Source organism: Camelus ferus, chromosome 9 (genome assembly GCF_009834535.1).
Source record: "Camelus ferus isolate YT-003-E chromosome 9, BCGSAC_Cfer_1.0, whole genome shotgun sequence".
Classification (NCBI taxonomy): Eukaryota; Metazoa; Chordata; class Mammalia; order Artiodactyla; family Camelidae; genus Camelus; species Camelus ferus.
Window position 1 is genome coordinate 9145814 of NC_045704.1, and position 24584 is coordinate 9170397.

The 24584-nt window shown below is 59.1% G+C and overlaps 3 protein-coding genes and 1 long non-coding RNA gene across 13 annotated transcripts; 1 reads left to right on the plus strand and 3 right to left on the minus strand.

The window, feature by feature from the left end:
- Positions 1 to 110: 110 nt before the first annotated feature.
- U2AF2 (U2 small nuclear RNA auxiliary factor 2) lies at positions 111 to 15527 on the minus strand. 2 transcript variants are annotated; one of them, XM_032487593.1, is made up of 12 exons: positions 15329 to 15527; positions 11423 to 11558; positions 10707 to 10751; positions 10313 to 10416; positions 9885 to 10036; positions 8520 to 8636; positions 8214 to 8352; positions 4642 to 4721; positions 4420 to 4542; positions 4047 to 4133; positions 3565 to 3813; positions 111 to 873 (listed from the first exon to the last, which is right to left on the minus strand). In XM_032487593.1, the coding sequence occupies exons 1-12, from the start codon at positions 15375 to 15377 to the stop codon at positions 739 to 741; spliced, it is 1416 nt and encodes a 471-aa protein (XP_032343484.1). In that variant the 5' UTR covers positions 15378 to 15527; the 3' UTR covers positions 111 to 738. The 2 variants fall into 2 exon arrangements, with proteins under 2 accessions (XP_032343484.1, XP_032343482.1); XM_032487591.1 differs by having other exon boundaries at positions 4035 to 4133.
- Positions 15528 to 16381: 854 nt separating this feature from the next.
- Positions 16382 to 17062, plus strand: LOC116665992. Its single transcript, XR_004322841.1, has 2 exons — positions 16382 to 16516; positions 16614 to 17062. It is a non-coding gene; the product is annotated as an uncharacterized LOC116665992 (long non-coding RNA).
- Positions 17007 to 22898, minus strand: CCDC106 (coiled-coil domain containing 106). Of its 7 annotated transcripts, none has more exons than XM_032487604.1 (7): positions 22720 to 22898; positions 20864 to 21732; positions 20108 to 20183; positions 19889 to 19996; positions 19625 to 19801; positions 18343 to 18555; positions 17007 to 17936 (listed from the first exon to the last, which is right to left on the minus strand). In XM_032487604.1, the coding sequence occupies exons 3-7, from the start codon at positions 20136 to 20138 to the stop codon at positions 17620 to 17622; spliced, it is 846 nt and encodes a 281-aa protein (XP_032343495.1). In that variant the 5' UTR covers positions 20139 to 20183; positions 20864 to 21732; positions 22720 to 22898; the 3' UTR covers positions 17007 to 17619. The 7 variants fall into 7 exon arrangements, with proteins under 7 accessions (XP_032343495.1, XP_032343497.1, XP_032343500.1 ...); XM_032487606.1 differs by lacking the exon at positions 22720 to 22898 and having other exon boundaries at positions 20864 to 20930; positions 21573 to 22304; XM_032487609.1 differs by lacking the exon at positions 22720 to 22898 and having other exon boundaries at positions 20860 to 20930; positions 21573 to 22304.
- ZNF581 (zinc finger protein 581) lies at positions 22443 to 24509 on the minus strand. 3 transcript variants are annotated; one of them, XM_032487616.1, is made up of 2 exons: positions 24322 to 24509; positions 22443 to 23531 (listed from the first exon to the last, which is right to left on the minus strand). In XM_032487616.1, exon 2 carries the CDS (start codon positions 23510 to 23512, stop codon positions 22919 to 22921), a length of 594 nt encoding a protein of 197 aa, XP_032343507.1. In that variant the 5' UTR covers positions 23513 to 23531; positions 24322 to 24509; the 3' UTR covers positions 22443 to 22918. The 3 variants fall into 3 exon arrangements, with proteins under 3 accessions (XP_032343507.1, XP_032343508.1, XP_006195800.2); XM_032487617.1 differs by lacking the exon at positions 24322 to 24509 and adding an exon at positions 24255 to 24299; XM_006195738.3 differs by lacking the exon at positions 24322 to 24509 and adding an exon at positions 24112 to 24245.
- Positions 24510 to 24584: the final 75 nt, after the last annotated feature.

The window sequence follows — 24584 nt, forward strand, 5'->3', positions numbered from 1 at the left end:
TGGTAACAGCTGAGCCCTCCCCTACCCCAAGCTGAGCTTCAGCCTGGGGCCAAGGGAACCCCGAAAACTGGAAGGGAAGGAAGAGTTGCATACACCGGACACACAGCAGCTCCATAAAGTAAAATACAACAAAATGTTTAATGAGCAAATTCGTCTTAGCAAATATGAAACTGCCACAGAGAGTAGGAGAGGGACAGGGTCCATGGGGCTGGGGGGCAGGTCCGGGGAGACTAAAGAGAGAATCAACTATGTAAGAAACCAGGGAGGACACCGGGGAGAGGACCAGAGGCCAAGAGGACGGGAGCTGTGGTCCTGAAAGGGGAGAGGGCAGGGAACCAGGGGCCGGACAACAAAATTCAAAAGTTTGGCCATAAAATATAAACACGCTATGTTTCCACAGTGGGGAAGGGGAAGAGAAAGGGGGTATAAGGGAAGAGAGACTGTTTTGGGAAGGGGCCATGGGGGTCGGACCCTGCCCTGCTGTGCACCCCTCCCAACCCCTTCCCTCTGTGTCTGTGGGTGCATGTGTCTGTGTGGGCCTGTGTGCGCACTTCCCTAGCCCCCTCCCAGCCCCAAACCCGCAGCCCACCCCCCACCCTTAATTGCTGCCATTCCAGTTGCTGCCGGTTGTCATTCGGCTGTCACTCCTCTGCCCATCGTCTTCAGAGGGGGAAAAAGAGGGGGAGCAGGCGGGGAGAAGTCCCCAACCAGCCCTGCCCCTGCCCTCCCCTGCCGCCTCTACCAGAAGTCCCGGCGGTGGTAAGAGTCGGGGTCACAGTATTTTGTGACAACCACTCTGTTGGCGAACTTGCGACCTGTCAGGCCCTGCATGGCTTTCTGGCAGTCAAACACAGAGGTGAACTCCACGAAGATCTGTGGGAACAAGAGGCAGGTTGTGAAGACAGAGCAGCCTCTCAGCCTCCAAGGATGAGCTGGCTCACTCCCAGCAACCAGCCAGCATCTAACCAAACCCACAACTCCAAAAGAGTGAGATGGAGGGAAAGAGGGCCTCGCTGCAGGTTTGGGGACATCTACCCAAACATCCTCCAGCATCCCAAGATCAAAGAACTAGAGAACAGAGCAGAGGCATGGAGTGAGGGCAGAGGCAAGCTGGAGTCAAGAGCCCCACCAAACAGGGGCAAGCTCCAGGAGATGGGTCACTTGTGTGAACTGTCTCCCCGGCACCAAGCACCCGAACGGCCATGTTTTCCCCAATGGATGAAGTAAGGAAAGCTCAGAATTAGTATTGAAGCCCAGTCTGACTCTAAAGCAAAAACCTGAACCTTGATCTACTCAAGCTTCTCATCCTGCGTGAACCATCAGTTTACAGAAGTAGAGGGAGGGGTGGATACAACCAGCCTAATTCAGAACAAGGCCAAGTCTATAAAATAAATGCCTCTACAGCTTCAACAAGCAACACAGCTTTCAAAAAATAAAAAAGGGAGAGGGGGTGACACAGAACTGATAAATTACAATAAAGTTAGAAACCAAATTGTACAGTTCCTTATTTTGATCAAACCAACTGTAAAAAGACATTTTTGAGACAGTAAGGGAAATATGAACACAGCGTGGGTAGGTAGATACTAAGGGTAATTTTGTTAATGTACTAACAGTATTGTGTGGTTTCATTAAAAATGTTTAAAAGTCCTGTTTATAGCAGTTCTCAACCAAGGTGACCACGTCCCCAGGGGACACTTGGCAATGTCTGGAGGCGTTTTTCACCAGCACAAAGGCATGCATAACACTACTGGCGTCCAGAGCATGGAGGCTGGCGACGGAGCTAAACAGGCTACAGCACACAGCACAGACCCCCAAGGCAAGAGCTACCAGGCCCAAAATAGCGGTAGCTGAGACAGAGAAATGTTCTTAAATATCTCAGGTGAAATATGAGATATATTTCATTTCAGCCAACGAAGGGGGAACTGGAAGCTGAATACAGAAATTAAGAATGACAAGATTTTGGTAACTTGAAGCTGGGCGACAGTGCACCATGATACGATATATGTACTATAACACGACTTAAGTAACACATTACTTTACCACTATGACATTTTCTTTCTTCTCTTATGTATGTTTGAAAAGAATGATAATGAAGTTTAAAAGCTGATCCCAGAGACCAGGCGGGGTCTTTCTATTCTTTCTTCCCACAAATACTCAGCCCCCAGGCACACCAGGCTCCCCCACTCTAGCGGATACCGAAACGTCGGGACCGAGTCTGGACTGGGCAAGACCCCCCACCCTCCTCCTCCTGCCCTGTCCTGCCCCTCTGCCCCCACCGGCAATGCTTTTCCACGGCTCCCTGGGCAAGTTCATCCGGCCTGACACCAGAGTGGGGACCAGTGTGTCTACCAGACTTCACACCTGGAAAGCAGTGCCCCACAACATCTCTGCTGGGGTGTCTCAGTACCTCAAAGCCAGCCCCTCAACCCTGACCATCACCCCTCCCCCAGCCCTCCCATCTGGCTTCTCCCCTACCGTTTCTGCCCAACCAGAGGTCTGACTGGCTCACTGGACTCCCCCTGACTCCCGGCACCCCCAAATCAGCCACCAGGGTCCAGGCATTTACAGGCCACTGACTCCTCTCCGTCCTCCTGCCGCTGCTTTCAACCAGAAAGCTTCCACCCGGATGATCACAAGCAATTAGTTCCCAAAGTTCCAGAGAAACTGATCACACCACTGCCACCTCTCCGCCCCTCCAAACTCCCAGCCAGGCAGGTCCCATCCCCATCGTATTACAAGGGGGCCACCTCTATATGCCAGGCATTCAACCAGTTAAGACCTTGTGAACACTCCCCTCCCCTCCCACTCAGAACACTCGACATTCTTACTAGGACCCACCTGGCCCTCCAAAGTCTGCTACGCCCACCCCCACTGCTCTCTGCTTCACTCCCCTCTGGCTGCACTGCCTCCTCGATGTCCCCATAGGCTGGCTGCCCTGCCACCCAGGACCCTGCCAGCCTGCTGCAGTAACTGGGTGTCACTACAGCCTGCTTAACACCCCACCTTGACCTTCCTACGTAAAAACAGCCCCCAGGGCGATCCCGCTCCCTTCCCAGCTACTATCGAGGGCAGCCTGTGTGGGCTTCCTAGGTGAGTAGCTAAGGGACACAAGTCACGAATGCTCCCAGGCTCCGGAGGGCTGGCGTGAGGGGCTGACACCTGGCCGGTGGCAGAGGCGACATGACTCAGTGGGCTCAGAACCAGACCCCAGAAATCAAAAACCTAGACTGTGAGGCCCGTGTTCTCGGAGGAAGGCCTGGGGAGGGGCGGGGACAGCTCAGGGTTAGCACAGGTGAGCTCAGCAGAGTACCTGGCACTAGAAGACGCCAAGGGTTGGCTGCTGCAGAGACTCTTTTCAGCACTTTTCTCCCCACTGCACAGACAAGACCAAACCCCTACAAAATTTCCTAACAGAGCTAGTCATGAAGCAGAGGGGCTCCGACACAGAGGCCAGTCCTCGGCCGCGCACCGAGGCAGTCCCGCCACAGGCCCTGCACCCCGGAGGCTCGCGTGCTCTGGGTCGGGGGAGTGAGGGCACCCTGTGGGGCAAGGGCGTGCACGCACCTTTCCACAGCCAGGCACCTCCACGCCGTCCACAGGCCGGGGGATCTCGATGGACTTAACCAGCCCATACTTGCTGCACTCGTCCCGCACATCCTCCACGATCTCCTCGTATTCCTCGTCGTCCAGCAGCTCCTCGGGCAGCACCATGTTCATGAGGCACAGGACCTCGGTCGGGTGGCCGCCCATCTGCACCTGGGAGCTCATCAGGCCGGGCACTTGCAGGGTCACAGGGGTCTGGTTGATGGTGCTCTGTGGGGCGGCAGAGGCATGGGCGTCACGGGGCAACCCGGCCCTCGCCCCCTCCAAGACTGCCTCCCCGCGGCCCCCCCGGCCTCCCTCAGATGCCGTTCTGGGGAAAGACCATGCCCTTCCCTAAAGGAAAGCCAGGGCAGAGCTTAGGAGGACCGCCTGGCCCCACCCAGCCCCTTCCCACCCCCAGGTGTCCCCCGAGCCAATGGAAGATGACGTGCCGGGGGGCTCACCAGCGTGGCATTCTTGGCTCCCACACTCGCCCTCTGGACAAGCAGTTTCTTATCCCCCAGCTGCATCCCGTTCAGCCCTGCGATGGCCTGCATTTGGAGGACGAGGGGTGGGGGCGCAGGGGAGAGGTGCAGGTCAGAGACCAAAGCCTGACACCTCCCCAAAGCCCCAATACCCAGAGCTGGGCATCAGTGGGGGAGAGAGGAAGGCGAAGAGCTGAGGGCTTGGAAAGAGCCAGAATGCAGGGAAGGGGCCCCCCAGGTCCTGCTTCAGGCTGGCCTCCTCCCGCCCACCTCGAAGAGGGGAGACCTCAGCGCGGATACACAGCAGGTAGGGGTGAGGGCAGACACACCAGCGCAGGGGCCAGGGGCTCACCTGATCCGTGACGTTGATGTCCACGTACTCACAGAAGGCGTACCCCTTGGAGAGCCCCGTGGCGCTGTCCTTGACCAGGTTGAAGGCCTTGAGAGGCCCGAACGACGTCAGCAGCTCTTTCACCTGCGGCAGGCCCAGACCCCGTCAGCGCGCGCACGCGGGCGTGTCTGTGTGCGCGTGCGAGTGAGGGGGCCAGGTGGCGCAGGAGGGCGCAGGGTCTACCTGGTCGTCATTCAGGTAGTTGGGCAAGCCTCCGATGAACAGCTTGTGGGCAGAGTCTGGGACCACGGTGGACACGACTCCTGAAGAGAGAAGCGAGTAGATGGACTTCGATTCCCAGCACAAGGTCATTACCCACACACAGGGAAGTCTCCAGGGAGAGGCCCGTCACACCTGAGTGGCAAAAACAGGCCTGCACTCCCCCTGGCAGCCGCGACTCCCAGACCTGCCCAGCCTCCAAGGCTCACACCAGCAGCACTCCTTGGGATGCGCTGTGACAAACCAGCATGGCACAGCAGCACACTGGGGGCCCTGGGGTCAGAGACACGAGCTCACACCCCAAACCTGCCACCTGCTGCTGTGTGACCCAGGCAGGTCCCCTTGGTTCTCAAACTACTGGCGAGAGGTCATGATGACACTCACAGTTCATCCTTCAAACCTCAATGCAGAGCCCTTTCCCATCACCCTCTGTTTGCATCGGGCCTCCCCATTATGCCCCTCCATCCTTTCCCCTGCGGTCCTGCACTTAGCGCAGCTAAACTAGCCCTGAGTCATTCTCTGCCCTTGGTCGTGTGTGCCTTCGAAGGGCCATGCCGTTCCACACCTATGAGGGCTGGGACATGCCGGATTCACTCAGCACCCTGGCCCCCATGAGTGGGGTCACATCACCTCAGCAGTTTAATGACTACCGCACATCCACCCCCATCCCCGCCCTCGGAGACCAGCGCCTGCCACGTCTCAGCCCAATGCACTGCAGGCTTCGAGATCCGTCATTCAATTCCTGGAGCCTCCCCATCGGGAGTGCGCTATGAAGAGCCCCAGTGTGCCATCTGAACACAAGAGGATGGAAACTCGACCCACCACCCATCGAGCCTGACCTGCTCCTGACTTCTGAGTTCAAAGCCCCCTAACTGCCAGCAGCATGGCCTTTCCTTCCTTGGCAACGCGGCACCAGGTGGCCCCTTCCACCTCCTCCTGACCCTGGGACAGGACAGGCGAGGGACAAGGCGAAGGAAAGACCCCCAGACATAGCCAATGTGCCGGTGGAGAAGTGCTCGCTCTCCCACTGCCACCCCACCCACTCCAGCCCGTACAGCCCTGCAGAAGTGCTGGCACCCACCCTGCCACTCTGACCGCCAGGACCCATCAGGGTGGGATCGTGGGGTGTGCAGAAGACGGAGACCCGGCTCATCCAAGGAGGGAGGAGCAGCAGCATTGTGGGAGCAAGGGCCACAGACCCTGAAGGCCACCTTGGACACCAAGAGACCACGATATCTTTCTTTCCCTGCAGGGTCACCTCACACACTGCTGTGCTCTGGCCCCTACAAGCCTGCTGAGCACGCTGGGATGGCCCCACAGGTAGAAGCCTCCGGAGGCAGAGTGGGATCATTCCTGAACCAAGGGGTGAGCCTGGAACAGGGTAGACACTCAGCATTATGCTGGACACACAAATTCAAAGATGACTGCACCTTCTGGCCTCCAAAGACAGGCTTTCCCTGCTCCCAATTTCCATCTTGTCTCAGAAGGAACGACCAGGAGCCCACATCAGCGCTGGACGGCAGGGCCTGACGTCGGGGAGTGTACTCAAGGTCTCCCCGTGCCCAATGAGGTGCTTTCCCAGCTCTGCGTCACCACTCTCACCAAGGTGAGGAAGCTACCTGCCACACTGCCCAACTGCTTCTTTTCCAACCAGTAACATCTGCTGAATTTTACCATGTTTTTCCCCTTTAATCAGTAAAACTGACTTTTTCTTTTAGAGTAGAACGACAGAAGATCAAAACATTAACTTTATTACTGAAAAAGAGAAAGTTAAACCAGAGATATTTAATTTGCAGGCAGAATCAGGCTTCCTGCCACCCCCTACGCCCAAGGGGAGAATGGACTTGCCTGGCTACTGGCGCTGGACCCCCTAGGCCTCTCTGGACAGGCAAATCCCAGAGAGAAGATCAGCGAATGATCTTTCTGTTGCTTCACCAGTGACAGAGCCTGTGATCGAGCACTGGCCCTGTACCTGCGATACCTCCATGTCCATGGGGGAAGGGGACACATGGGAGACAGTGAGGGAGGCAGGGAGGCCGAGTCTGGAGTCCAGCTACCTCGCCCGGGACCCCACTGATCTCGCCCGAGCTTCGCTGTCCCCTCTGCACACACCACAGCAGGAAAAGGCCAGGTGGCAAGTATTTTCAGTCAGTGGGCCACATGGTCTCTGTCACTACTGGGCCACTGTGGCACAAAAGCAGCCTCAACCATGCACAAGTGGGAGTGGCTCTGTGCCAATAAATCTTTATTTAAAAAGCAGGCAGCGGCCACACCTGCCCAACACTATACTAAGAGACATTCACAAAGACCAACACGTGATTCACAGGGCACACTTCCATACAGCACAGGCAAGAATGGGCTCCCTGAATAAGTAAGAGTGGGTTAACACACTGAATTTACTAGGAAGAGGCACAAACGAATGTCCTGAAGCTTGATTTGGGAGATGGTCCCAGGCATATACACACATGAATCATCACGTCAGAGACACCTCCGTTTCTTTACAACTTAAAGAGGGCTGAATTTACCCAAACTGTTGTGGTAGAAAGCACTGGAGATGAGCCAGGGACCCAGCCCTGGGTCTTAGCCCCACCTTCTCTGGGACCCCGTGTCCCTGTGTGACAGTGAAGAGCTGACTCAGCTTCTAAAAGGTGTCCTTTGGTGGGAAGCCTCAGCCAGTGGGCCCCACATTCTCAAACTCCAAGGGCCTGGCCAACTCCCCTCATACCCAGAGTACACCAGTGCTCACCCCTCCTTGGCCAGAACAAATCCAGGGGCTCAAGACCTGAGCCCTCAGCTCAGCTACAGCAGCACTGGATCCTCCAACTCTGGCGTTCCCCACACCCCACAGGCCCCAAGCCTCACTGACACCCCACCAGTCAACCGCAGGGGTCAGGAAACAGCCTGCAGCTCAAGCTGCGCTTCCCATTCCTGTGCAGCCTGCAAGCTTTCTGAAAGGTCACTCTACTGCACATGCACGTTACACCAGCGTCCACGAACCTCAGCATGTAGGACGCAGCCACACCCATTCACTCAGGTGTGGGCTGGGCTGCTTTCCTGTTACAACTGCAGAATAGTTTCAACAGACCAATGACCTGCGATGCTTACTCTCCGCCCTTTACAGAAAAAGCTTTGCAACCCCCAGGCCTGCTGTGTTACCTATCAATCCGGGACGGTACTCAACACAGCTGTAGGGACCGGCCAGAAGGACAAGAGTCCATGGAAACACCAAGATGAGAGGACATCCAGGTGTCAGACCCTACACCAGGAGCTCCACTGACAAAACTGCCGGCCTGCACTGATGCATACATGCTGCGCCCCTCACACTGACCCCGAGGTCCAGTCAGGGTCTTCATGTCCCACGACACCTCTGCTCTGGTCCTGGCTGCCACGTACAAGACGTGTGTCCTCAAGCAGCTCACAGTTCACCCTCTCTGGGCCAGGCTACCAAATGGGGAGACACTCAGCTCCCAGTAGTCTGGAGGATGGCACAAGAAAACACACCCCTTCTGCCACGCTCACGCCGCTCCCCCACTCACCAGGCACGTAGACAGAGGGGTTCTCCGACATGCCAGGCAGGGGCTGGTAGTCGTGGGGCCGGCGGATCTTCAGCGACTGGCCCTGGAAGATGATGCCATCGAAGGCCATAGCCTGGGTGGTCTCATCCACTGAGCGGAACTGAAGAAAAGAAAATGGGGTGGTGAGCGGCAGGGTGAATGATGTCCAACCACCCAACCCGGAGGCCTCTGGGACAGTGACCTGTGGAGTACGGACTGTGGGAGGGCCGAGTGGGAACAAGGGAACAAGCACACACCTCCCTGACCCCCACCACATGCCCAGCTCACCTCCAAGAAGGCAAAGTTCTTGTCCTGGTTAATCTGCACAGCCAAGACGGGGTTGCCGGGGGCCTGGGTCAGCCCCCCCAGGCGCATCTGGGCGTTGAAGAAGTCCATCATGGCCTCCTGCAGAGGGAAGAGGAGACAGGGGGGGGCGGGGGAAGGGAGGTGGAGAGAGGAGGGGAGGGTGAGAGAGGGAGACACAGAGGGGTGGGGAGTAAGGGGAGAGGGGTGGGGAGGGGGGAGGGACAGTGGAATATGGGTGGGGCAGAGATCCACAGCAGGAACAGAAGCAGGAGGAAGAGCAGAGAAGATGGGGCAGCAGCAGAGGGAGACAGCCAGGGGCCAGGAGGCAGGCCGGGGGTGTGGGGAGGGCCATGGGGCCCCAGGCAGGAGGGGAGGAGAAAGTGTTCAAGAGAGATGCAGGGAAGCCACGACAGGGACAGGAGAGAAACACACGGCAGAGGAAACAAGGGCGGAACATGTACAGAAAAGACAGCCCACAGTGACAGTAAGAGAAAAGAGCAGAAAAGAAGAAGAGCAGCAGACAGCAGAGAGAGCCCGAGTGGGGGGGGGGGCGGCAGGGGGCAGAGGGGCAGGGCGGAGGGGGGGCGCAGGGCGGAGGGAGGGAGGGGGGCGGGTGGGAGGGGAGGAGAAAAGAGTGATGTGGAGGGACCTGGCCCTGGAGTCCGGGGGCTGGTTTATCAAATGTAGCAAAGTGCAGGTTGAGAAAGTCAGAATGGACCTTACTTGCCTTCAACGATGGTAGCAAACTTTTTGTTGCTACGAGGGATCTCAGCCCCACAATATTTCACTTTAAAGAGAAATGGAAACAACTCTTTGATCTCGGGATTCTCGGGGGTGCCACGGGAAGGGGTGGGGGAGGGGAAGGGAGAGGAGCGGTGGGGAAGGTGGGGAAGGTCAGGGCGATCAAAAATAAAAGAATAGCGACCATGGGAGGGAGGTGGGAAGAGGATGGGGACAGGCGGCAGAGAATAAGAGGCGTGTCAGAAAACTGGGGCGTGCGTGTGTGTGTGTGTGTGTGTGTGTGTGTGTGTGTCCGAGTCTCCCTCTCTGTCTCTCTCGACACGGATTCGGATTCGTGGACTCGTAGGAACGTTCTGTGTGCTGATCCCTGGGTGGCTGGAGGAGGTAGGGGAGGGGAGAGGGGAGAGGGAAGAGGAAGGAGGGAGAGGGCCACCCGCAGCCCGGCCCCTGGCTGGCTCAACTCCATCGGTCCGTCTGGGAGGGGGCCGGGGGGTCTTGCAGGAGCGGAGTCTGACCCGTGCAGGTTGGGGGGGGGATGGGGGAAGGGGAGGAACAGGTAGGGGATAGGGAGAGGTAGGGGTGGGGGAGGGCAGGGGAGGGCAGTACCTCAGTGATGCCAAAGGGGATGTTGCCCACGTAGAGGCGCCGGGCCTGTCTGGTCATCTGGCTCCCGACCACGGGCACCGGTGTTGGGGTCACAGCCAGACCGTCAGGGGTCATGGTGGGGAGAAGGGCGGTGGCTGGAATCTGACCCGCAGCTTCAGGAGGGACAGAACAGGATTGGAGGCCATCAGGGTGAGCCTGGACCTGCCCCGCACACCCTCAACACTCCCCATGGGCCCACTTGGCAGCAGCACCATCAAACACTGGCCACCACTGCCTCTGAAGAGCCAGGCCATCACCCTGGCCTCCTCCCAGCCCCAACCCTACCATGAGAGCTTCAAAAGGCAGAGGGCAGAAGACCCAGGGTGCAAACCTCACCCCTCAACCCCAAGGACGGGGCCCAAGGGTGGCGGGGCACAGCCAGAGCCTACCTTGCATGGCCTTGTACTGCATGGGGGTGATGTGCTCGAAGCCGGGTGGTGGCACGTCCCAGTATTTACGGACCTTCTTCTTCTTCTCATGGCGGGGGGAACGACTGGGGGAGGGGGAAGGGGAGAGCGGGGCAGGGCAACCTCAGTCTGACCAGAGGGGGGCCTGCGAGCACCCCCAGGCTCCCCTCGGTCCCCCCCCCCAGCTCAGCCCTTTCCAGGAGGGAGCGGATCCGGGTTAGGGCCGCGCCCAGGCCCCGGGAGGGTGCTGTTTCAAGGCAGGTGGACTCTCCTCCCCAGTGCTTGGGCCAGGGCTGGACGAGGACGGGGCAGGGTGCGCGGGGCGGGAGGCCAAGGGCATGGACGTCGGGGTGAGGGGGCAGGAAGAGAAGCTCACATCAATCCACCGTGCTCCTCTTTAGCGCCTCTGGTCAAAGGTTTGCTGGGGGGTGGGAGGGAAAGGTATGGGGAGGGGTGACTGGGGACCCTTGTCTTCCCCACACGCCACACCCCCCCAAGGGCACTGAGCCCCAGGGCTGGGGCAGGCCCCCTCGGCCCTGCCATTTCATTTCCCCCAGACCCCACCCCCGGCAGGAGAACACAAGGAAGGGAGGAAGGGCCAGACAGACCACTCTCTAGTTGGAGAGACTGAGGTGGGAGGAGGCAGGAGGACTTCCACCTATCCCGCCTTCCTCACCTAGGGGCAGAGAGAACAGAGGGGCGCCAAAGAGGGAAGAGGCATTAGAAGAAAAGAAAACTGCCATCCCAGAGCCAGGACGGAGGCGCTGCCCCGCTCCAAAGACTCCCTCTTCCTGGACAGCCCCAGAGAAGCACAGAGGGGACAGAGAACAACCCAGGCTGGAGGCGGGGGAGGAGGGAGCCCCTCACAAAGGAAGAGACAGAGCGACACCCTGTCTCCAGACTCGCCTGGAACCTGCTGTACCAACAACCCCCCCAGAAACCAAAGGAAACCCCAGAAACGGGAAAACTGAAGGAGACAGACGGCAGCAGAGCCCTCCCCCAGATGCGCAGAGAGGAGCAGCTCGGCCGGAGCTCCAGGACGCAGCCCCCGTCCCCTCCCCGGGCTGACGCAGCCGGGCCGCGCCCTGGTACCTGCGTCGCCGCCTGTCCCGGGAAGCGCTCCGCTGGTCCCGGTTGCGCCGGTCGCGACTCCGGCTGCGGCGCTTGCGGTCCCGGCTGCGAGAGCGGCTGTGGCTGCGCTTCCGGTGCCGGTTCTCCTTGTCGCGCTCTGGGCGAGGGGGGGGAGGATGAGCTGAGGGAGGACGCGGCCCAACCCACCCGCACACACTGGTGGCCATGCCCCAGCCCGGGGGAGGCCACCCCCAAGGGGAAGGGGCTCGATGGAGGAGGGGACAGAGCACAGCGAGTCCAAGGACCCTGCAGGACCAGGGGTGGGAGTTGGTTACCTGAGGGGACAGGGCCTGCAAGTGCCCTGGGGTGTAAGATACCTGAGGATGCTCAGGAGGAGCTGGGGAGCCAGAGAAGACAGAGGAGGCTGGCTCCTGGTCCCCCTCGAGGGCTGAGGGGCCTGACCCCAGGGTCGTCCCTGAGAGGGGCAGGGCTAGAGGCTGGGGAATCAAGAGACCCAATGATGTTTTCCTGAAGAGACCCAGCAACCCCTCAGGAAAGACATCCTCAACCAGCTGGCCCCCACAGCCCACCATCAGGCCCCGGGGTCGGGTGCCAGGAAGGCTCCCATGTGCCTGGGAAGCAGGGAAACCCAACCCATCCCTTCCCCACCAGGTGAATAATGCAGAATACCCTCCTCTGGAAAGGCGACTCTGAATCTGGGTCGAAGGGGGAGACACCATGCTCCTCTGACCCGCCCACCCCGCACACCCCCACCTTCTCTGAGCCAAGGACAAGAGCTGGGCTGGGGGCCTTCTCCAGAGCTCCCCACCAGCCGCAGCTGGTTCCCCCCACCTGCCCTGAAGGTGGTGCCTACGAACTGAGCACAGCCTTGCCAGCAAAACCACAGAAACCTCTGCTCCCAACAGACCTTTCACCCTCTGAAGGAGGTGCAGCTCCAGCACCACGTTGTACTGTATTTTTTTAGTTTCAAGTTGCACTGACTCCTCAAGTACCCCTCAGACGTGTCTTAACATACTCACAAGCTTTACCATGTGTCTGGGGACGGGGAAAGACAAGGCAACAGGAGGGGACGTCAGAGCAGACTTTAGCCTCCTCTGTGCTGCTTTATCTTATGCATTTTTTGATGCAATTAAATGTGAACTTTTTGTGCATTGAACTTCAACTCCAGAATCACTAAAGCAGTAAAAACATACACCTCAGAAAGGAAAAAAGCTGTAGCAAACGTTAGGATGCTTCCTAAAAGCACATTCTGTGCTAGTTTTACCGGTACTTAATCTCTACTACTTTGAGAAAACACTGCTAGGGGTTCACATAACAGATGGGGAGACTGAGGCACAGGAAGGTCACGTGACTTGCCCATGGCCAAAAAGCAAGGGAATGGCGAAGCCTAGACGTGAAACCTGAAGAGTCAGCAAGTGCAGTTAAGCATCAGGCAACACTCCTGAACATGACACGGGCAGACACTACGGGTCTGGCTGGAAACCCTAGGGACAGTGGGATTACCTCCTTGAAAACAAAAGATTAAACACAAAAAAATCAAAGACTGGAGCCAGGAGGGGACAAGAGGGAACAGGCAACAGTGCGAAGTAGGTAAGCACAGGAACATGGCACGGAGCTCTGTCTGGCCCAAGGCTCTGGGCCTCTGGCTCCACACTGAGAAGAGGCACAGGCTGTGAACCTGAGACCCTTTCCTGCACCCTATACTCTGAAACAGACACACAGGAAACGTGGTGCCTGCTGGGTGCCTAGGACACACTCAAGAAAACTAATTCCCTGGACACACAGGGGCACTAGGTAGGGGCTGAAGCCTGGAGGAGGCTGGACCACAGAGACAAAAACCCATGGGCAGAGCAACACGGATGCAAAGCTTCCCTTTAAGGCGAAAGTAGCTCCCCCAACACACGTACTGAAACTGAACAGACGAGAACAGAATGACAGCTTCGGTTGCTTAAAATGCTGTGGCCACCTTGTTGTTGGAACAACTCCACCATCCCAGAGGATGTGCCAGGGCTGAAGGCTGGGCTTCCAGTACCAGTGCAGACACCCAGGGAGAAACCAAGCAGCACATCGGCCAAGTGCCCCCAGGAAGGCTCCGTCAGTTCTACCTGCCTGTCCAGCCTTGCGGGACATGGTTCTGCAGCCAGACAGGCTCAGGATCAGTTTCAGCCTTTCGGCTTACCAACTGCATAAAACCACGCAACAGCAACCTAACCTTTAAACCTTAGTTCTCTCTTCTTGAAATGTTGCTCACATCCACCCCCAGGTGTGGAACTTGGCAGAATGCCGTTTGGAAAACACCTTGTCCTGCCCTTTCCGAACTCTTACGCCATCTGAGCTAAAGGCCAGCCTGTCTACTTCCTTCCAAGCAAGAGATTACACCAGCGATTACTTCACAAGAAAAAATATTGCTTATTGGGCACTTAATGTAGGCCAAGCCACCCTTTTACGTTACCCCATTTAATACCAGCTGTCTCTGACTAGCTGAAACCTAGAAACGTTTTTTTAAGTTTCCTGAGCCTGTTTCCTCTTCTGCAAGGAGAAGGAAAGAAATTACTTCAGCCTCTAAGAGTCATTACAAGAATCCACTTAGAAAAACTAAGGAAAAGCTTAGCAAAGTGCCTGCCACAAGGAAGGCATGTGCTCAAAGTTTCACTCCAACTATCATTACTCTCACCCTGTTAATTCCAGAAACCCAGCAACCAAAACAATGACAGTCGCTACACGAGAAAACAAGCACCGAAATATTAAAGTATCACAGTTAAGTAAAACTTGGGAACCAGAACCCAGGTCTGCTCACCTCCACAGCCTGTGCTGCTATGCGGTACATCATGAGCAGACACCCCGTGGGCACTCCGAAACGTGACGTCTTCTCCAGGACTGTCTCCTAACCTAGCCACCCTCTACCCAACTCTAGGCTGAGTTGAAAGGGAATCCCAGGGACCCTCTGAACACGGACAGCTTAAGACTCAAGCCCGACACCTTCCCAAAGGCCTAAGGTTCCTCACTCATAAGCCGTAATAGGAAGACAAGAGAAATGTTTTAAACGCCGATCTTCTCTCCCCGACTTCTAACATTCTGGGAGTACCACACGCATCAACACTAGAGCGGCCCGGAGCCTGGACTCGGCATGGCCTGGGGGAACTTGTCTCCCTGGCTCCCGGGTGAACCAGGTCCCCATCTCCACGCCGAGAAGACATGAGTGTAGTTCTAGGCGCCCCGAGTTTGGGATCGAACAGGATGTGGAGTCTGTGCCTCCCGCTGCGGAGAGCTGGGCGGCAAACACGCCATACTGTGATCGTCGGGACTGCAAAGACCCGGGTAAGGGGACTGTGCGCACGCGGCGGGGACACGCTTAACACGAAAATGCGACCCTCTTCCACGAGGGACCCGCCTCACACGCGCCGATCCGCAGGGAGAGGCCCAAAGACGGCGGTGCGAGGATGGCCCCACGCTTGGCCCTGCCCGCGCCCACGTGAAGGGGGCGCACAACCGCCATTTTGGAACAATGGGGGCGTGGAGATTCGGGCCGCGGGCTCGGCCGGAAGCGGAAGTGCCCAGGTAGCGGGAGAAAAGGGAGGGGTTGCAGGACCCCATCCATATAATCCCCTTTACAGATTAAAAAGAAGTCCGCGAAGGGACACCTCGCGAAGTTCGCGAAGCCGAGCCACCTCCGCCGGGGACCACGTGGGCCGCGGGACAGAGCACGCCGCGCATGCGTCCCGGGCCAGCGCCTGCCGCCCCTCCCCTCCCGCGCGCCGGCACGCCGGGAGGTCACGTGAACGAGGCGCGCGCCGCGGCCAGGGGGGGCGCCGCACGGCCCTGAGAGGGGGAAGCGAGGGGGGGAAAATGGCGGGGGAACACGGAGGGAAGCCAAGAGCCGCCCCGCCCGCCGCCCCGCGCCCTCACCTTGCTTATTCTCGTTGAGCTGCCGCTCGAACTCGTCGAAGTCCGACATGCTGAGACGGCCGCGTAGGGCCCTGTGCAGCTCTCGCCTCGCCTTGCCGCGCGCCTGCTCCGGCTACTTCGGCTACTTCCGCCGCTTGCTTCGGCTACTTCCGGCCGCCGCCGGCGTTCCGCCGCCTCCTACTTAGTCAAGCCCCGGCCGCCCGCCCCGCCCCGCCCCGGCTCCGCCCCTCTCCCCACTAGCCCTCCCGCGAGGCGCCCCTCCCCCCAGGGCCTGGCTCCGAAACGCGTCGGCTGTTTCCGGACCGTAAAGGAAAGCGTAGGGAGCAGCGGCTTCGGCTGCTTCCGAAAACACCCGAAGCGAGGATTTCGCCGGCTTCCCAGGTTTTCGTAACTTTTCGGATACTAGCTCTTCAAGCTTCGGGTGTTTCCGTAGGTCCTTGCGTTCCTCTGCGCCCAGCACCGCCCCCCTACCAAGAATTCGACTTCTTCAGAAAATTCAAATCGTCCCAGTCTTTGGTGTCTTCCGCAGACTCTCCCCGCTCTTCTCCACCAGCCTTGTCCAAGCAATCGGCTACTTCCGACAATCCTAACCGTCCCGGACTTCGGCACTTTCCGAAGGTTTCCGGCGCTCACCTTCGGACCCAGCCAGAGATTAAGCTCGTTTCCAAACTTCGGCTCTTTCCGGAGATTCCAATAGCACACTCCTCCCCTCTCGGAGAGCTTCGGTTCCCTCCGCCGCTGCTTCGGAAAGGCCTCGCTCACTGGAAACAGCTTCGGCTTTTTCCGTCAGCGCTTCGGCTCCTTCCGGCTTCGGGAACCGAAAAGGGAGGGAGAACGGAGGCGAGGTGGGTTAGGGGAAGGGAAACAGAAGAGGGGCAGGGTCCCGGCTTTCGGCACCGGGCTCTCCGGGTGGGGAAAGGGGAGAAGAAGAAGGGCTGATCTTGCGGAGGGCCTAAGAAGGTTGCGAGAAACAAAAGCAGCCAGCGGGATGAAGGGTGCGCGCGGCCGCTGCGGAGGTTGCCAGTGCGGCTCTGTGCGCCTGCGCAGGGTGAAAGGTGAGGGAAGCGAGATGGGTTTCTGCGCCTGCGTAGAGGCCGATGTGCGACGAGGTTTCTTACTGCTCCGGGAGATGGACGGGTTCTAGAGCCACAGCGCGCGTGCGCGAGACTCTCTCCTCGTCCCGGGAAGGTACTGCATTCCCAACCGTTAAGCAAGTCCGCCCTTTCCTGGTTGCCGCGGCAACCTCACAGGAGCGTCGCCGCCCCCCCTTTCTCCCGCCGCGCAGGCGCAGAAGACGACGTAGCTGGCGCTTCCAGGAGGCAAATAAGCTCGCATTATCGCCTCCTGGCGGGCAAGAGGATGCCTTTGCCCAGGGATGCCTCGCTCCCCACGATGGCCGCCTTCGCCAGAGGTCATTGAGTCTCGCCTCCTGCCGCCATGCCTCTAGTCCAAGTAGCCCAGCGAGTAGTGTTCACGCCTCTTTTCCGGAGCTCTGCCCCTCCAAGCTTCCCAGAGCACAGCTTCTCCCCCTTCCACCCTTACCTACGGGAGACTAATTACACCCTGTCTTCCCCAACCTCCCCGTTTCCCGCATGACCGTCCGCTTCCCGGAACCCACTAAGGCCTCCGTCATCGTCTCCGTGGCAACGGCCACCCCTCTCAGGAACAGGCCAGGGTCTAGTTTATTCCAAATTTTATCGTCTCTTTTTAATTTAAATTCTCTGAATAATTCTCTATCTCACTTGGACTTGGGGCGGTCCCGGAATGCGGGTGGGGAGCTCCTTGCAGGGCGGGCAGGTGGGCCAGCCTCTCTACGGGGCTGGGGGCGGATGTACAGTGCCCCTGCCGGCAAAGTCCCGCAGTTTTCCCAGGAGGAAGGACCCAGTGAGGACAGGATGGTGCTGCTCAAGTGGGAGGGGGGGGTGCCAGTGTTGAAGAAAGGGTAGAAACCAGCCCCTGGACAGTAGTTCTTGGGAGCCTGGCAAAGTCAGGATCTATCCACCCCTCAACCCAGGGAATGCTGAGGAAAGAGAAGATGCTAGGAATGGGGAAGGCAAGGAAGGCAAATCTATACACAGAGTACCTAGGGTGGGAGTGGCGGTCCGCAGGAGGGGAGGGAGCGAGGCACACGCAGAAACAAGCCACCCACTCTACCCCATACCCTCGTGAGGGGTGCACCACTCTTGAACGCGCTTGCTTGCTTGCTTGCTCGGGGTACCAGGTGCCAGGCGGGTGGAGGGGGAGGGAGTTGGGGGCCGGAGGGCGTGTCCCGGACCAGGGCCGGGGCGGGATCACCGCTTGAAGCGGTAAGTTATGGGAAGCAGCAGCTTGCTCTTTTTGAGGGCCTGCACCTTTTTGAGGGTCTCATCGTCCAGGGCCAGGAAGCAGCGGCGAGAGTACTCCAGCAGACGCTCCTTGGAAGGGTCAAACTCGCCCACCTCCGCCAGCTTCTCGGGGGCCACGATGAGCAGCTCTGCGATGGGCGTGGTCAGCGCCACCGTGTTGCGGTCCACGCGGTGGTGCTCGAAGGCCCGAGACATACTCTTCAGCTTCTGGAAGGTGCCCAGGATCTTCTTGTAGCGGCAGAGCACCCCGTCGGCGTCCTTCACTGCGGGGCCCCGGGGAAGGGAGAGACACGGGGGCAGAGAGAGACGCGGTGAGGCGACAGAGAGGGAGGAGTGGGACAGAAAGGGACAGCAGCCACTGGGGATAAAGAAGGAAGATGAGCACAAGGAGGGCAAAGACAGGCAAGGAGCAGAGAGGAGCCCAGTACAGGAAGACCAGGAGAACCAACTGGAAAAGGGGAGGGGGAGGCAATGAGGGTGAACCAAAATGTAGAGGCTGTAAACCAGGACCACACATGGAGGCTGCTACAGACAAGCAGGTCTGGCCTGTTTGCAGATGGGGTGTGGAGACCGAGGCTTGGGGAGAGACGGGGATCTCTTTGGAGGTCACCCCTGCAAGTCCCTACCCCAGGCCCCTGCTGGAGCCCCCACCCTCTGTGCCTTGCTCACCCCGCTGCCTCTCCCGGGCCTTGGGCTTCGAGAATCGCCGCCGGCCGGTGCCTCCTTTCTGCTTCTGCCTCTTCCTCTCGATGTTACTGCCTTCTTCAGACGCTCCACTGAGCGAGGAGGCAGCCGACTCCGGGTCTGAGGCCTCACCCCCAGCCCCACCTCGGCCGTCCCCCTCAACCCTCCGGAGCCCAGGCTTTACCCGGCAGTGGTCCTCTGGAGAGAGGTGAGAAGAGACAGGAGCATGCATGAACTGCAGGAACAGGAAGGAGGAGGAGGCAAGAGGTCTGTCTGCAAGGTGGGGACAGGCATCCCATCACAGAGATCCCCAAGGAAACAGAGGGACAGAAAGTGCTAAGTAGATGCTGAGCTCCTTACCAGCTGAATACTGTACAATCAGCTAGGATCTGGGGACAGAGGCCACTGAGTGGGGCAGGGGCTGAAGATGCTCCGCTGACCCCTAAACTGGGTGGCAAGAGGTTTGGGGAAGGGGATTTCTGGAGAGTCTGAAACTTACTGGGGTTCCCACAGTGGAGGAGGGGTTTTCTGGGGACCCAGTGGGGTCTCCAGATTGGGATAGGGGGTTCAAACCCTGAGAGCAACCTCAGGCCCTGGGTCTGGTGCACTGGTAAAGGCAGGCACCCACCTTCACCCAGACAGAGGGAGCAGCTGAGGCTCTGATGCAGGGCCTTCCAAAAGGTGGGTTGGGGGGGTCCAGTGTTGGGGTTCCTGCTGATAAAGTCCAGAGGCCCCTGGGCCTGACCATCCTAGGTAGGTTCCCATCAGCATGGGGAGACAGTGGTAGGTCCCAGCAACCCAGGCTAGAGGCAGCTCCAGAGCAGAGGGGTCCCCAATATCATCGGTGTTGAAAAAAATGCAGGCCCCTAGCCCAGACTCTCAACTGAATTCACAGAGAAGCAGAAGTTTTCGAAGGAGCCAAGCCAGGGACTGAATGCCACGAAGCAGAGAGTAGAGGCTGGTTCCTCCAAAACACAAACAAGATTTGACAAAGGAAAGCCCTTTCTGGGGAAGGGGAATGGGGTACTGTTCAAAATACATGGACAAGCAGGGAACAGAGTCCTGCCCATTAGCAGATAAACTCAAGCAGGAAGGAAGCTGGGCTTGGCGTCCCAGAGACTCCACCGTTCATTCCAAGGAGAGGGCAAAGATGCCAGGTCCCCCTGAGCCATCAAAGATGAATGTGGGTGAGAAGGGCCCTGTGTCCCTGAGGAAGGCCCGGTGCGGGTACCCAGGAGTGAGATGGGGAAGGAACTCGCCCCCTCACCTGCATCCATGCGGGCGGAGGAGATGAATTTGTCCAGCTGACACCTCAGGAAGTCCCTCTCCTCCTCCAAGTCCTCAATGCGCTTCTGCAGCCAGGAATTCCTCTCCAGGGCCATGTGCAGCTGGGCCCTGACACCGTTCATCAGGGCCACGGTCGGGGATGCAGGCTCCGGAGGCTCTAGGGACAGCAGGGGACCCTGGTCACCCCCAGGCCTTAAGGGCCCCATACCCCACCGGACTCGATGCCCCCACCCCATCAACTCACCCTCGAAGTTTCCCCGAGAGGGGCTCAGACTGTAAAAGATCTGTGGGTCTAGGTGGGGCGTCTCATCGAAGGGGATGGAAATCTCAAAGGTCTCATTGTCCTTCTTCACTGGAGAACAGAGGCCAGTGTCACCCCAGGGGAGTCCTTGGGCACCTTGGACCAGCCCTCAATCAAGCAGCAGTTGGAGCAAGGGTAAAAGCAGGGTCCTGGCTTCCTCACCTGTTCTCCTCCGGCTGTTTCGGTCATTCATGGTGTGGCCTCCTGCAGACCCCAGCAGCTGAGCGCCTCAGGGGCACTGGACAGAAACAGCAGCCACAGATGGACCCCACTGGGACATCGCGGGGGAGCTGGGGCACAACTTCTCACGACTGGGTTGGGGGAGGGAGGTGCTGAGGGCCAAGGCTACCGGTCTGAGGGAGGAGGGGACCCAGATCCCTCAGGACTGAGGGAGGACGCCTGGGGTTATGAACTCCTAGACTCCTAGACAACGAGAGAGCTGGAGGAGGAAGGAGCTGGGTTCCCGGGGGTGTCGACAGAGCGGGGACATCCTGGCCTAAATGGGACGGACCCTCATCACAGGACGGCCCCTCATCACAGGTCGCCTCGGGGCCAAAAGAAGTGAGAGGTGCGGGGGAGGGAGATTGTGCCCCAACTTCCAGGCGTAGGGTGGGGATCTAGACCACACGCAGCGCCTCCCCCCACCGGGGACACTTCACGCCCCTCCCCCGCACTCGCGTGGGCGAGCAGGGCCTGTGCCCCCTAGAGAGGCTGGGCGCGTGCGCAATGCGGGGAAGGTCATGCGTGGAGATGAGCCCCCCGCCCCCGCCCATTGTCCCGCGGGTGGGACTGGAAGCGATGGAGGCAAGTAGTCCCAGCGGGGGAGGCATCGGGCCGTTCGTGGCGACGCGGCCACCACCACCCCTACGGCCCGCAGGTGCCCGGGGTCGGAGTGGCCGGGGCCCCGTGCTCACCCACCCGCGCGTGGACTCTGGCCCGGGGACCGACGGCCGCGGCGGCGCCCATTCCCAGCGCCGGGGAGCGTCTGCAAAGAGAAACGGGGAGCGGAGGAAAGCGACCACCCACCCGCAGGCGGGTCGGCAGGGGCGGCGAGTCTCCGAGCCGGGCGACCGGGAGGGCCGGGACGCCAGGACGGCCAGGTCCGCCTATTGGCGTGCCTTCTCCGGGAATCTCCGGCCCCAGGTGAGGCCCGCCGTTTGCGGTGGAGACCGGAGCCGCACTTGCGCGATGGCCCCTTGCACCACTCCCCCGCCCTCCGCAAAGCCTGGGCAGGGAACATCGCGAAATTCCCAATTCTTGGAGAGCTGGCGGCTCCGGGGGTCCCCCGTGTGAGTGACGGTACGCTGAATCGGCCCGGGAGAAGCGGGGTAATGTAGGAAACTGCCAGGAAAGTTGAAGCACTGGGAGAATCGCCTTAGGCGATACCCTGGGACCTGGCCAGTGTGGACCTCCTTCATCTCCCACAGAGCATCAGCGCAGCCTCGGTTCCCAGGATCGTGGGGGAATGAGTTACCCCTCCGTGGACACAGAGACCTAGAACCCCACCACAATCCTCCCCACCTCGGCACCGTCACCCCAGTGTTAGTGAATAAGAACTGGCTTGGGAACACTGAGACCTAGATCCCAGCCCTGGCCGCTTCTCCTCCGCAGCCTCAAGTCTACTCACCTGTAAAGCAGCGAGATTATAATCCCTTTTAGGTTCGTCGTGAGGATACAATGATGTGACACACTCAAAACGCTCAACCCAGCGCCTGACCGTAGTCAGGCTCCAGATGGGTACTGTTGGGGTTATCCGAAGTCAGACGGTGGGAGTAGAGACAGCGGATCTGTTCTTCCGCCGAAAAAGAGGTCGGAAGAAGAAATGAGACTCCGCACAACGCCTGGCACAAAACGGCCGCGCAAGGAAAATTCATTAAGAGGGCAGATGTTTATGCAGCGCTGGGCCCAGCTCCACCTGCCCTTTCTTCTCCCAGTAACATCCGCGCTCTGGAATTTTTGCCAGCCCTTAGGAGAGCAATGCGTCAACCGTGCAGTGGGAAAACCTAAGTGTCTGCGCCACCTAGAAAGCTGTGGCCACACTCCTACCCACTTCACATTACGAATAAATCCAGCCTGGGTCAAAACTGTCCAGGGGGAGGCACTGCCCTAGATCGGTTTTTTCAAATTACAGGTTCACGTGCAGAGAATTTCGTATAGTTGAATGAAATCTGGAATCGGCAGTTTCAAAAAAAAAAGATGGAAAAAAATTGAGGCCTACACATGGCAGAGATAACTATTGTTAAACTTTTGTTTCGCATGTTTTGTGTATCGGTATACTGGGATGCCATACAAAACGTGTTTCTTACAATGGATCATGGTTTAAAAAAAGAAAGAAAAGTTTAAAAACACTCTGCCTAGATGACACAGGTGGTCAGGAGTAAGCTTGGACTAACCCCAGTGCAGGCCAGTCTTCTCATTCCCCAGCCAGGCGAGCCAAGTCCCAAATGGAGGCTGTCTCTCTGCAGAGACACAGTCCCCCAAAACAAACCTCACCTGCTCAAAGTGGAAAATGTATTTATTGGATGTCCAGTCTCAGGCCCTGGCTGGGGAGTAGAGGGCAGGTCTGGGGCCCCGCCCCTTCCCTCAACATCACAGGGAAACCTCTGGAAGAAGGTGCAGATTCCTCATGGCCCCCCAACCATGGCTTGCAAGCCAGAGAATTTCAACACATAGCACTCTGACCTCCACCCCTCCAGTCAGGGCTCAGCCAGGGAATAGCTGATGTCTCTGAGGCTAGGGGACGCCACTCTGTTAATGTGAGGTCTCTTTCCCACCTTATCTCCAGAACACAGAGGACCCGAAGATTACTGGTGGGCTCCTCCTTCGGGTCGGTCTAGGACTCGGCTCGATGGGTCTGTGTCTGTCTCCAGGGCCCCGCAGCCCAGCCTCTGGTGCTCGCAGGGTGTCTGAGTGCAACAGCAGTCCATGCTCCCCCCAGAAGCCCATGGTACCTGGGGTACCCTGCAGCCTGGCTCACGGATGCTTCCACCGAGTGTGCTTCTGCAGCGTGTTCTGCTCCATAAATCGACGTGGGCAGTGCGGGCACTGAAACGGGCGCTCCCCGGAGTGGACCCGGCTGTGCTGGGCCAGCTCACCTGCCTCTCGGAAGCGGCGAGGGCAGAGCGGGCAGCCGTGGGGCCGCCCGCCACCCGCCCGGTGAATGGAGTGGTGCCGCGCCAGGTGACTGGCCCGCTTGAATGACTTCCCGCAAGTGTCGCATTCAAAGGGCTTCACCTCCGAGTGGGTGATGCTGTGTCGCTGAAGGTACGACATGTACTCGAAGACCCGGGAGCAGACGGGACAGCTGTAGCACTTTTTCTGAGCCGAAGCCCCATCGGGCCCGGACTCCCTCTGAGAATCGTCGTCCACCAGCACGGTGTACGGGACGCCCTGGGTATCAATGAGCAGGTAGTGCCTGGGCCTCGAAGGGGATGAAGTCTGGGGAGATCCTGTGGAAGAGGAAGGTCCGGGTTCTGGGGACCGGCCTGTCCGAGGGGGAGGGGCCTCCATGACCTCAGCAGAGGGAAGCGCCAGGGACTGGGGGCAGGGGGCTGGCGGCACCAGCATCCGGAGGGGTGGCTGAGGCCTGGAGGATGGGAGAGAGGATGAGAAGGTTACATAGAGGAGGGAAGCTCAGCCTCATGGGCACTGTTCTTTCTCCTCTATGTACCCTGCTCAGAACTGCATCCCCTGTCCTCCTTCTCTTTTCCAGTCCTACCCTGGACTCTGTAGCCCTCTGTAAGGTTCCCAGGGGCTCTCTCCTTGGAGAACTTCTCCTATCCTCTGTTCCACCACCCAATGAGGCGCGGGGTCTCTGTACCCCTCTAAGCAAGACCAGGACCTCGCTCTACCTTCCCTCTTTGTGCCCTCCTCGGCTCGTGGGTTGCCCCTCTACTCTGGCCACTCGGCAGAGCGTCTCTAGAGCCCACCCGATAGCTCTCCAGGTCTCTCCCGCATCGACGCCACTGACCCCGGTTTGGGCGTCCGTCCAGCCTACATTTTGTACCCCCTCTATATTGCTCAAGCCTTCCCAAATGGGCTGCCACATTAGGACCCCCATGTCCTAATACGGCCGCTAGTCACCCCTTGGAACACCTCCGTGCCCCCTCCCCTCGCCTGGCTACCAGCAGGTTCTCTCCAGTCCACGCCCACCCACCTCCCCCTACCCCAGTTCTTTTAGTGTCCCAGCGCTCTCTAGGGTTCCACCCCCGGTCCGCGGCCCCGGCCTCCGAGCCCCTCTACGCGAGTTCTCGGTAGCGCCCTCTCCGAGCCCTCAGAACAGCCCCTCCGCGCCCGGCGCCTCAGGTACCCGCTCTCCCGGCCCCGCCCCTCTGCACGGCCCGCTCCGGCTCCCTCCCGCCTCCCGGCCCCCGTACCCGGTGCTGCAGCCTGTCGGGTCCGGGCGACTCCGGAACGGCCCCGGGCTACCCCCGTGGTTGCAGCTGGCGGCGGGTTGGGGGAACGTCTGGGTGTCCCCCAGGAGCTGGCGGCGTCGGGTAAGTGAAGAGAGGGCCAGGGGACAGAGGAGAGGGTCCAGGGGAGGGTGGTGGGGGCGGGGCGCCTGGGCCCTCGGGAAACGGCTCCGGCCAGAAACACACGCCGAGAAGAAGGTTCCGAGGCGCCAATGGTCCAGTTTCCA